At 43.8% G+C, this 12,288-nt stretch overlaps 1 protein-coding gene and 1 long non-coding RNA gene across 10 annotated transcripts in view; both read left to right on the top strand.

Moving 5' to 3' along the window:
- HMBOX1 (homeobox containing 1) overlaps positions 1-4,489 on the top strand; it is a 185,725-nt gene extending 181,236 nt beyond the window's left edge. The window contains exons 8-11 of one of the 9 annotated variants that reach the window (XM_027773713.1): positions 170-265; positions 1,374-1,462; positions 1,695-1,766; positions 3,407-4,489. In XM_027773713.1, the coding sequence (XP_027629514.1) occupies positions 170-265; positions 1,374-1,462; positions 1,695-1,766; positions 3,407-3,544 (395 nt within the window). In that variant the 3' untranslated portion in view covers positions 3,545-4,489. Of the gene's footprint in view, positions 1-169; positions 266-1,367; positions 1,463-1,694; positions 1,800-3,406 lie in introns of all 9 variants that reach the window. The other 8 variants (XM_027773712.1, XM_027773711.1, XM_027773719.1 and 5 more) reach the window with 8 other exon arrangements.
- Positions 4,490-4,515: 26 nt separating this feature from the next.
- LOC114008677 (uncharacterized) lies at positions 4,516-9,336 on the top strand. The gene is made up of 2 exons (XR_003550191.1): positions 4,516-7,688; positions 8,312-9,336. It is a non-coding gene; the product is annotated as an uncharacterized LOC114008677 (long non-coding RNA).
- Positions 9,337-12,288: the final 2,952 nt, after the last annotated feature.

Genomic DNA, 12,288 nt, shown 5'->3' with positions numbered 1-12,288 from the left:
GAGTATGTACATGCTACTAGGTAATGCTAAAATAAATTCCCCCTGCATCTGTTATTTTGGCAATAAATGCAATCAAAAGCAACATTAAAAGAAAAGAAAAGTACTTAAAACTAGTTCATTCTTGAGTCCTGAATATAGATGATCTGAATTTTATCGCATGCATTCACAGGCAAAAAACTGTCAGATCTGGAACGAGTTACCTCCCTGAAAGTATATAATTGGTTTGCTAACAGACGGAAGGAGATCAAGAGAAGAGCCAATATCGGTAATGTATCAGAGAGGCTGCTTTCTCTTGTGAAGCAGTTACAAACATTGTGATTATTTTAAGAGTGACTTCAATTAAGACTCTGGACGTTTAAATGACCCTAGCTTTTAAGCTGAATGAGAATCGCCTTTATAGTCCTCTTCAATACGTTTTTCGTAGCTCGAAGTTAGTATTTACACTACTTGTAGTAAGAGTAACACTGGGATTTACTTATAAAAGTCATTGTTCATCATGTTCTAGAACATAGAATTAGACACCCCTCAGCAACCTCTTACTCCTGTAGCACATATTAAGGATACTTGTGGGGTCTTGAGAGAAGACCCTACACTTGATATCCTATACTTCTCGTTATTACTGAGCTATGACGTGCATATTAAGGAAACACCCGATTTACAGAATTGGAACGAAGTGACTTAATAGACATGAAACACAGCAGTGGGTATAAAGGGCATTTAAGAAACCTGAATTCTTAAAAAAAAAATCTGAATTCTTTATTTTGTGGTATATACGCTTGTATTAAAACATGTTATCATATACACCAATACATACTATTTTTCTTTTTTACTTATATCTTAATAAAGTTGAATAGGGAGGGAGAATGTCAAAACTTCTTTAGGGAGAACTAAATACAATCAAAAAGGAAGAACTAAGAGTTTTTCTTTATTCTAAATGAAAGCAGGGAAATAAAGAAAAATTTGAAGGGATGAAATTGAGGTAGGGGAATGGTTTTGAGCTTCTAAAATTGCTTTTCATTTATTTATAAATATATTTTCTGTTCATCATTACAATTTTCAGGTGCTTCACAGACTCCCAGGATAGGAGGGCTATTTTAGTCAGTCAGCAGGTGTTTATGAAATGCCTGACAGTGGGCACCGTCTCACACTTGACGTGCAGAGCAGCAAGGACCCCAGAGTGGCAGAGGTGCACCTGCCCTGACATCGTGCAGTTGAATTTCCTTCCTCTGCGTTTAAAGGAAACAAAATGTAGAGGAATATAGGTTCCTGTTTAATTATGTTTAGATTTCCTCCACACAGCAGCTCAGCATTTCAGTAATTTTGATAAGGTAACAGATAATTTAGGGATCTATTTGCTTTTTTCGAAGAAGCAGCAATCCTGGAGAGTCATGGGATAGATGTACAGAGTCCGGGAGGCCACTCCAACAGCGACGATGTCGACGGGAACGACTACTCCGAGCAGGTGAGCAGCTGGGCAGCGCTTCTTGGCTTCTGAGGGTGGGACGGTATGACCTGGCGTTCTGTGGGTGTGATCTTACGGGTGGGGGAGGGGAAACAGTTGCTGTCCCTCCACTCTGCTCATGTGTCTAGTTAGATTTTCATGTAATTTGAAAGGAATGTGGTAAGATTCCGTTGTCCTGTTGAATTTGTGAGAAATCCTTATTCACCCACACGGATTTATTGTCATACAACAGGATACTTGGCAAGTGCGCAATGGGGAGGAGGAGGAGGGAAGAAGTTCAGAGGGAGGCAGAGAAGCAGAGAAGGTAGAAGAAGAGAGGAGGATCTGACCCAAACAAGCAAGTTACACCATTCACCACACACACTCAGTGTCTGAGAAATCTAGGGGCAACTGGGCAGCTGGAACCCATGCCTAAACATGTTCCAACGCAGGGCACAATGGAAGGCCCCACCCCCTCTGGCCCCCTGGCAGTGGGAACCCTCGTGCCCAGAGGAGTGGTTCTTCCAGAGTCTCTCTGGCACACTGACATATGCATCCTCATAAATGCAGTACCTGCATGTCTTCTCACCTCACCTGATTTATTCTGCATTGCTTGGGGGAAAATGTATTTAACTGTAGCCACTGCATGGAGTAGTAATTCAGTGACTAAAACACGTGGGAGTTTTCCCCCACATATGTGTTGACAGATCTCACTAAAATCTGTACAGGATTTAAATTGTGTTTCCATTTGGAATATGCAGAGAATGTGTGGTCCCTTTTCCTGGACCCCAGCAAGTAAATTCTCTGCTCTGGAGTCTCCTCCTCAGCCAGCTCCTTGATTGACTCCACTGTGTTCTTCCCTCTCCCAGCAGCCTGTTTGCCAGCTTGAGGGCAGACACTCCGAGAATGCACAGGATTCTGTGCCAGTCGCTTTTTAGATTCTAATGCCTGATCTGTGAGAGGCAGAAGGAAACCGTTGATGCCCACAATACCAGAGAGTTGCCCTTTTGTCCCTTGTGGATTCCAGGTCATAGCCCAACTTTTATTCAAGAGAATGTTCTGTAAATCTTTCTAGTTGGAAGCATTCCTGTTACTTTTCAGTCTACCAACATAGATGGATCATTTCCATCTTTTTTTACAGATGCCCTGAGGGCAGCACCTCCCCTGCTTTTTTTCCTAAGGGACTTACCCTTTCCAAAGCTCTTTGATACAGAGTTCCCCTGACGATGTGACAGGTGAGAAACCTACCCTTGTTCATTTGTAACACTGTCCTCAGTGCCAGTCTCCTTCCCAGCTTTATTGTCTCACACACTGAGCGGTGTGGGGAGAAGAGCTTCACACTCCCTCACTCCCCCACACGGCAGGAGAGCTCCACACCTTTCTCCCCGAGCTGTTGCTGCCAGTTGCCACCTTTGTCCTGTTGTAATCAAGTATGCTTTTTCTTCCTTTTTTACAGAAATGCATTTTTGTCTCTGAGATGTTGGGTGTCTGTAGTTTTAGTTTTCTCAGTTTACTAGAGAAATACCATGAATGCTAATAATCCATTTGTAAGAGTAGCAGTCCGGATTTAATAGCTCACTCATATGGCCTTCGATGGTCAGTGTTACACGTGTTGCCAATAGAAAGAGCCAAAATAGTGGGTTTGTATCAGTCACTCCAGGTTCGATCGTCACCAGCAATCTTTCTGAGAGAATAAACAAACTTCTCAGCAAGGATAAAAACAAACATTTTTAGTACTTTCTATTTGTCGAATCATAAAAATGTCAACTGAGAGTCTCTGGACCCAAATCCATTCAGTGTCTACTTAAATACAACTCACCTCTACCTTATATAAGACCCTCCCCCCAGCCTTTCTTCCCACGAATGTTCTGCCCCTCCCACCCCCCACCCCAGCATGCCTTTCTGTGAGCTAGAGACACCTGTTAGCCCACTAATGACGCTCATTTCTCGTTTCTGCATGTCTAGGATGACAGCACGAGCCATAGCGACCACCAAGACCCCATCTCATTAGCTGTGGAAATGGCAGCAGTCAACCACACTATCTTGGCATTGGCCCGACAAGGAGCCAGCGAAATCAAGACAGAGGCCCTGGATGATGACTGATCAGGGAGAGTTAAACGTGACCAGTTAACTTAGTTTAGATGTAGCACCTTAGCAGACTTTCCTCGGTCCTTAACATGTGTTCTTACAGTATAACTTGCAGTTTCTTGTATGTCAGGTAGCCGTTAGGGTCTTGTTCTGTGAAGATGGCATGGTGCCCTCAGCCTTTGCATATACTCTCTCAGTATTAATCCCCAGTTAATAATAACCAACCAACCAACCAACCAACCAACCAGACTTCCCTCTCCCAGCCCCTGAGGCTAGAAAATCTTGCTGCTCCGTCTTAGCATTCCAAGAAAGTGCTTCCAGGTATTTAGATAGCCCTCAGTTCTCAATATTAGGCTACGTGTAAAATCTTGGGTACCTTTAGATTCATGTAACACTAGTCTGTACCCCATTTTCCTTCCTCAAGACTGATAGGATGCAAGCTGAGGTAGTGGCACAGGATTGACAGATACCGTTTGGGGAGTATCCACAGAGTAAAAGGAACACTAGAATCCCCACCTCAGCATGAGAATAATTGATTTCCAGCTGCAATAAGCCGTGCCTCATTATAGTCACAGTGTGGCTAGATTATTCTTCTTTGGGTGCTGTGCTGAGAATGTCAATGGAAAAACTCGATCTCAGATTTTGGTTGATGTTAACATGCCTGACACAGACATCCTTTCCTCTCACAAGCTGTGTGACTTAGTAGATAAAATACTGCCTTCTGCCTTTGGGACCATGATTTAAAACAAAGACAAAAAAACAAAAGTCATAAAAAAGCAGAACCCAGCTTGAGAGCATTGGGGGAAAAAATATATAGAAGCTGAATGTGTAACGGAGGCTAAGTCCATTCTCAGAACCAGTGTATGTTCCATGGCACAGTTACCAGTGCCTACCTGGAAAAGTTCTGGAGGTCACCGTGGAAGTTGCTTTGCCTCCTGTCGGTGTTCCCTTTCTCCTCCTTGGGTTTCTCTCTCCCCCCCCACAAAAAAAAAAAAAAAAAAAAAAAAGGAAAAAGAAAAAGAAAAAAAAAAGTCTTTCAAGGATGGAGCTAAGGTCAAAGATGAGTAAAAGAACATACAGTCTTTATATCCATTAACTGAAGCGCCCTCAGTCTGAGAGGCTGATAAAGGACTTTGCAGTGGGAATTCATGACTATCACAAATGCCTGAATAGGAGCAGGAAAAAGCAGGAGACGCCTCCCACTCGCATCGTGGGTGTGTGAGGTCCAACAGATGTGACTGCTTTGGTGTTCTCTGTACTCTGTCCTTGTAGAGGTGTGAAAAGCTATATTGCTACAGGCAATTTATTTAATAATTGGAAGCCATATTGATAATGGATGTGGTAATATTTGTAAAGTTTAATCTACTTTAAGCGGCAGTAACTAATGGAATTTTTTTCCTTGATCACATATGTAGCACTTTTGTTACTTTTGAAAGATATTTATATTTGATAAATCTTCTTTTCATTTTTCAAAACTCAAAATACCAAACAGTGAACTTGCGTTATAAAGTCACCCTGTGATCACCTTGTCATCTAGTAGCAAAATGATGAACTATTCATGCATCACAGAAAATTACATCTGCTGGCCTTGTATGAAAATGATCTCTTGGCATCCTGATTAAATGACACACCGTCACCGTGGGTAAGAGGAGACAGCCTTCACTGTAGCAGCCCAGGGTGCGTCTGAGAGGCACGACTGCTGTGTGTGTCCGGCCTCATTCCATCTCTCCTCCCTGTGTATAATGCAGCCTCGTTTAAAGGGGAAGATGAGACTGGCTATTTAGCAGGGCTTCTGTCTGTCTGTCCATTATCTGAAAAGAATCTTCAGTTTGAAGGAAGGTGCCATTTCCTTACCTCTTAACTCTTCCTCCCCAACCAAATGTATTCAGCTTAAAATGATTGCGAGTGGGCACGTGCATGAGGGGGCGAGAGAGAGAGAGAGACTGACTGACCAACTTGCTTTGTCTGCTTTGTGAGATAGTCATGTCCACCCGTTTCCGGCTGGTCCCACTCCACTTCAGGCACACACTGACTCGGTCAGCTCCGTATCTGTTCATCTTGCTTACGTAAGTGCGAGAACTGAACTATGTCAGTGACTAAACAGTGAAGGCAGGGCCCGGTCCTGCTCTTATCCATGGATTTCAGGGGGAAAATGTATGTACTTTTCCCAGCTTCCGACAAGTGAAGTAAAGTGGAGCCGTCGTCTCTGTTTTACTGTATTCCTCGAGCCAACACTTTCAAGAGTAGCATTAGTTATTCTCAGGAATGATACACCCCTTCCACCCTTCATACTCGTGCTTGGTTGATTTGGCTTTTTATTTCCATTAGGAGATTGTGTTATCTTTCCTTATTTTACATAGAAGAAATATAGCATATTGTATCTTTCCATTTGGTGGACATTTGTCTGCTTACTCTCAGTTGAATCCAGAAGAACAAGGAGAGAAAGGAAGAAAACACTCTCTCTGACAAGCCACATACATGATTTATTGTGAGGAGATTATTATAATTGATAGGTTCTTTATGATAGGACTGCTAGTATCATTTGTTCTTGCTGGTCTTTTTAAAGGAACAGATTCAAACTGTTACGACAGCTGCAGTTTCTAAGGAAATACCGTGATTGCCGCAGAAGAACTAAAAGGTTCATTCTTTTTAAGACCTTTAAGGAAGAAAAAAAAAATGCTTGTGAGAATAAAGGAGAGTCGATATCCGTGAAGGGAGAGCCAGGCCCTATCTGGTGATGTGGTAAACTGAAAGGACATTTCTGCCCAGGCAGGACAGCACCACACTGAGTTCAGCGAGAACAAGAGGACAGGATCTTTCTCCCACAAGTCTTGTAATGAGAGAAGACTGCTGACTGCTCTTAAGACCTGCTGCCTTACACATAGTGTTTGCTTTCTCACCAAGAGTGAATGTACTTCTTTGGGGCCAGCTGTAAGTCTCCCATCGGGTCGTAGTCTGTCAATTCTGCAGTCTTGTCCAGGCCCCCTCAGTTCTTGTAATGACATACGGAGCTGCCAGTGTTTGCTTTCTAATATCTCTGATTGGTACATTTCTTTCTGAAGCCTCTCCAGGTTTTAGAGGTGACTTCAAAGTAAAATCCTAAACTACTCTGTTATTGAAGGGAAAATAGCGAGGCTTTTTAAAAATAGTCATGTTGTCTGGATTTCATTGCGCTGTGTCCTCCTCCTCTCACTTCATTCTAGACTTCTTCAGCACCCGGAGGACTCTTTTAGGGGCTGTTCCTTCTTGGCTCTTTAGGTAGACTTAAAAGTTGAGGGTTGTTGGAATCTTGCCAGCAGGTATTCATGTGACTTATCTATTGTTATTATTTTTTAAAGACATTTTAATTGAATCAGATGGGTAAGCTTTCTCCCCTTCTTAAAACACGTCCCATAGGGACCTTTTAAAGATGGACCATGTTAATGAAATTTCTGCCTATCTTTGAGAACAGTGGATGGAAGCCAGTGGTACACTCTTATCTGAGGCCTTCCAGTGCCATTCAGCACCAAACAGACGTTTTGGTACATTTCAGCAAACTTGTAAGAATGAAATATGCCTGAAGGCAGTGTACTTCACTCTCTCAGTTCCCCTAAGAAGTTGGTAACTAGTTACCCTCTGCCTACCTACTATGGATTCTGAACAGTTACACACTTGTCATTTGGTGGGGCAGCTCGCCCAACTCCACACACATTCTCATCGTCCTGCACAGGAAGGAGCAAGTTGGGGCGGGCAGGCATAGAGACCCCAGTTCAGTGGCGTGACCACGTACAAAGACGTGAGTGAGCAGGCAGCTCATAAAACCTGAGGTTTATAAGTGCAGTCAGTGCTCTGGCTCCTGATAGGTCAAGGTGGCAATTCAGTGGTCAACGGCACCCGTGTCAGGACCAGATATCCAGATTGTTTTTACCTCCAGGGAATAACTATGAAGAATTCACTGGTACATTTGTCTCAGTTCCCCATCTGACCTTTATCTTTAAGAAATGAGCGTTTTAGAAACTTTTTTCTTGGGCACCAAGTATAAATAGACTCTAATCAGGAATCTCTAGCCTTATCCTTCCCTTTCTTCCATTCTTCTCCACTTTTCCACCACTGAGCCCTTTTCTTGAGCTGATTTCTTTGCTGGAATGTTTTATCTTCCCACAGCAGGCAAAGTAGGTAGGTGTGGTCCACCTTTTAACACAGACACTCCTTCCTGTCTTGACCAGCTGCGTATTCCACTGACCAACCGTATTATCTCTGCCCACAGCAGTGGGTTAATCCCTTCTTCACAGATGACCTCCCCCCACCCATCCTGAAAATGTGAACTTCAAGTCCTTACTCTCTCTTTGGTCTTAAGAAGGGTTTGGTTAGAAGCAGTCTTCCCATATAACTTGTGGCTTTGCCTTTTAAAATTGTGTTTTGACTTGTGTTATTCAGAGAACCAGAGTATTTTTTCCTCAGTGAATCTCACCAGATTCTTAGGCAATAATTTCTCGTCGTCGGTGACCCCGGGCTCAGCGGCACGCCGCACTGACTGACCCTCCACCTTGCAACGTTGGTTTCTGTGTTAATCTCCGTCCGTGATTTCAGTCTTACGTCAGAGTGGTGAGAGACATTTTGTCATTTTGTTGTGATTATTAGTAATGTTTTACTACTGTATTCACTGGGGGCTGTGTTGAGACCAGCCAAATCCATTTATAGCTTTACTGAGCCGGATTTCTTTGTCAAGATTTTCTAAGTAAAAGTTGGGCACATTGACCAGCTCCTGCTGGTGTTATCTTTGGGGGTGGGTGGGGTGGGTAGGTGTGGTCCACCTTTTAACACAGACACTCCTTCCTGTCTTGACCAGCTGCGTATTCCACTGACCAACCGTATTATCTCTGCCCACAGCAGTGGGTTAATCCCTTCTTCACAGATGACCTCCCCCCACCCATCCTGAAAATGTGAACTTCAAGTCCTTACTCTCTCTTTGGTCTTAAGAAGGGTTTGGTTAGAAGCAGTCTTCCCATATAACTTGTGGCTTTGCCTTTTAAAATTGTGTTTTGACTTGTGTTATTCAGAGAACCAGAGTATTTTTTCCTCAGTGAATCTCACCAGATTCTTAGGCAATAATTTCTCGTCGTCGGTGACCCCGGGCTCAGCGGCACGCCGCACTGACTGACCCTCCACCTTGCAACGTTGGTTTCTGTGTTAATCTCCGTCCGTGATTTCAGTCTTACGTCAGAGTGGTGAGAGACATTTTGTCATTTTGTTGTGATTATTAGTAATGTTTTACTACTGTATTCACTGGGGGCTGTGTTGAGACCAGCCAAATCCATTTATAGCTTTACTGAGCCGGATTTCTTTGTCAAGATTTTCTAAGTAAAAGTTGGGCACATTGACCAGCTCCTGCTGGTGTTATCTTTGGGGGTGGGTGGGGTGGGGGTGCACTAGAGCAGTAGTGGGATTTCACAAATAAAGCATTCCTTTCAGTGTGTGCTCTTTAAATAGCAAGGATGTTTAACTCAGGATTTGAGGATCAGTTGTCAGCCATACTGCGTTTGGCAAACTGGGCAGCATGCCCTGAGAACCCTCACATTGTTCCATCCTGTCTGACCTGTGTCACTTCGGGACACCTGTTATCCAGTGTGAAGCACTGTACCCTGGTGAGAGCGAAGGTGTTCCTGGGGAGGACGCCTCTGAGGACATTGTCTAGCATGCTGCCAGAGCAGACCTTTTCTTCTTCTAGCCTGCAGCCTCTTTCCTTGTTCACTCTTGGTTTAAAAAGATTACTTTCACTCCAGACGAAGGATCTCCTCCCTACCTAGAGGCATGAAGCCAACAAGTAGGTTGTCTGATTACGGAAACTCCACTCCGAAGATTGAGCTTAATTCTCTTTATTTATAAACTGAAAGTGATTTGTCATCTCACTGGGCTCATGGGTGACTCGCTGATGTTTGAAATGCAACTTTGTTCACGTCTGTGTACATTCAAAAGCTAGAAGTTTGCAAAATGAGAAGTTTCCATGGTAGTTTCATTCTTCTTTCTTGGGGGGAGGGGGGATAGGAAGTAGCAAAAAAAAGAAAACTAACAATCTGAGAAACCCAGTTTCCTGTAACACTGGCCATCTCGTGTAGTCAGAAGAGGGAAGAGAGAGCAAAGTAAAGAACAAGGGGAGACTGATGACACCCTTCTTATCTCTCTGGCAGGGAGGCCTTCGGCTCACAGATGCACGTCTCCCTGGACTTCTGCAGCACTTTCGTATGACATTAGGAGCAGCCCGAGATCTAGTTGATTCCAGTGAAATCTGACTAGCATTTTCACACAGGTGACAGTTTACCATGCACATTCCATAGCCATTAGCTCCGAAGGAAGGAGGCGTCTGCAGCAGAGCTGACCCTTCTCCCCTCCTGACATCCCTTCCACGCGGCAGGCACGTTTGCCCCTGGCTGCCGCGGGCCAGGGCAGCATCCGCCTGTGCTCATGGCCTGCCCAACGTCCCAGGCCTGTGTGGCAGGTGTGCGAGTGCACACACAGCTCAGCTCATTCTTGAGAAATCTTGGGATGCCAGCTCCCTTGACTCCATTTTCATTTTCTCTCTCTCTTAAATAAGAGTGTCTCTATGCAGCCATAATTAACTCTCAAATTCACATTGGTGTGCTGTGATCAAATGAAGGTTGGGCCGAATCTTTTCAAATTGTAACCATGGTAATTGAGGGGGGTAGCACAGAATGAATATATAAAAATATAATGGCAATTGTTCTGAATGACTGAGTGTCCTCCTGACATGTAATTAGCTGTTTTAGCAGGATGTAGATTGGCATGGTCATAATTAAAAGGATTTCTATCCTTTATGTGATTGAAAATGGCAGAGCTCCCATCCCCTGTTCCCTTTTAGCACTAATGCTCCCAAGAACATTTGGAATAGCAACTCAGTAAACTAAAATAATGACATGGTATTCATGTTCTCTTCGAAGGGAATTTTTACTTGCAATTTTTTCAGCATCAAAATGGAAGCCTTTGACTATTGTTCCCCATTTGACTTCTAAATTATTTGAAACCACTCTCAAATCCAGTTTCAACCTGCTGGATCTCTGTTAGAAACCTCAGAGTCCCAAACTGAGTCAGCCTCCGACCAGGCCTGCAGCTCCCTCCCTCCCTCCCACTCGCTATCCAGCCAGGGTGCCACGTGGCCTGACTTGAGGACACATGTGTGCTGTTTCTCCAGCTCCTTAGGATTTTCAGATTTTTCTTTAGTTAATATTTCCATTGCCATCACCATCAGAAAAGATGTCCCTAGAAGTTTACAAAGAATTGAATAGGGTTTTCTCGTTGAGTCCTAAGAACCAGAGCGACATGACAAGAAGACTCAGGTTAGCACAAGCTCTAGACCACCATGTGGCATGAATGGAAACTTGGCAGCATTCCAGAGGTATGGCGCGAACAGACTCCGGGGAGTTTGCCCCAGCTTTTCTCACATCCTCTCACATAGCAAGGGCCAGGCTCTTTCTGTCAGGGGCTGCCTTCTGCTGTCTTCATTTCCTTTTCCTTTGTCACTGTGATCTGTGGTGTCACTGTGATGGTCTCCTCAGCACTTCTGAGTCCATGCTCACTCCTTCCACTGTTCCTCCATTCTCTTCTGTGCACCCTGTTCCCACGTGGTCTCCTGGCCACAGTCCTGAGGTGTCACATTGGGTAGGAACTAAGTCACTAACCAGCCTTCCTCTAGGATATGATTGGTTGGTTTTCCCATCGCTGGCAAGTCTTCATTCAAGTATGTGATCAAAGATGAGTCTACAAGAACACCAGCACCCAGAATAGTGCCAAATGGCCTTCCACGAGCTGTTCCCGTGAAGCCTATGATTGTGCTAGGTAAGCCCAGGTCCATGAACCCTGTTTTTTCTTTATAGGCCTGGATTTTCTAGTGTTGGTTGGTAGGCACTGAAGAAAGTATGCTTCCTCTTATAGAATCTTCTCCCCTTCCCATATATCAGAAGGAATCTTAACCTAACCAATGTGCTAGTTACAGTTCCACTTTGTGAAGATGCTGAGGAAGGCTGTTAGTAATTGTCCTCTCCCCACACCCCAGACACACACAGAGAATTGAGGGAAAGGCTCTTATGCCTTGGGGTTCTTCTATTTTTGTTCCTCTCAAAATAGCTGCAGTAAAATGTATAGTAACTACGCTAGATCAGGGGAAAAAAAAAAAAAAAAAAAGGCCCCGGGAAAAGACTTTTCTTTAATAGCTTATAGAATCTTCTCCCCTTCCCATATATCAGAAGGAATCTTAACCTAACCAATGTGCTAGTTACAGTTCCACTTTGTGAAGATGCTGAGGAAGGCTGTTAGTAATTGTCCTCTCCCCACACCCCAGACACACACAGAGAATTGAGGGAAAGGCTCTTATGCCTTGGGGTTCTTCTATTTTTGTTCCTCTCAAAATAGCTGCAGTAAAATGTATAGTAACTACGCTAGATCAGGGGAAAAAAAAAAAAAAAAAGGACCCTGGAAAAGACTTTTACTTAAATGCTCATTCTTCTATAAGACCTAAAAGCAACCTGTGCCCACCCATTCCTCACACACCCGCATTCAAAATACACGTGCAGTCATGGGGCTACTTCCTTTGGGATTCAATTGGTATCTATGACAGTTGGAATGAGTATGGATTTATGACCCAAGTGAGCAGAGAATCCCTTTTTCTTATTTCCTAGCTGCTGCAAGATAACTATCTCCATTAGAGTTTAGAGTCTGTTTTACGATTAGAGATTCTCAGAACTGGCTAGATGAGTCTAATTCTATGA

Source organism: Tupaia chinensis, unplaced genomic scaffold (genome assembly GCF_000334495.1).
Source record: "Tupaia chinensis unplaced genomic scaffold, TupChi_1.0 Scaffold000366_1, whole genome shotgun sequence".
NCBI classification, from domain to species: Eukaryota; Metazoa; Chordata; class Mammalia; order Scandentia; family Tupaiidae; genus Tupaia; species Tupaia belangeri.
Note: the sequence above shows the minus strand (reverse complement) of the source record. Positions and strands in the feature narration are given on the sequence as shown.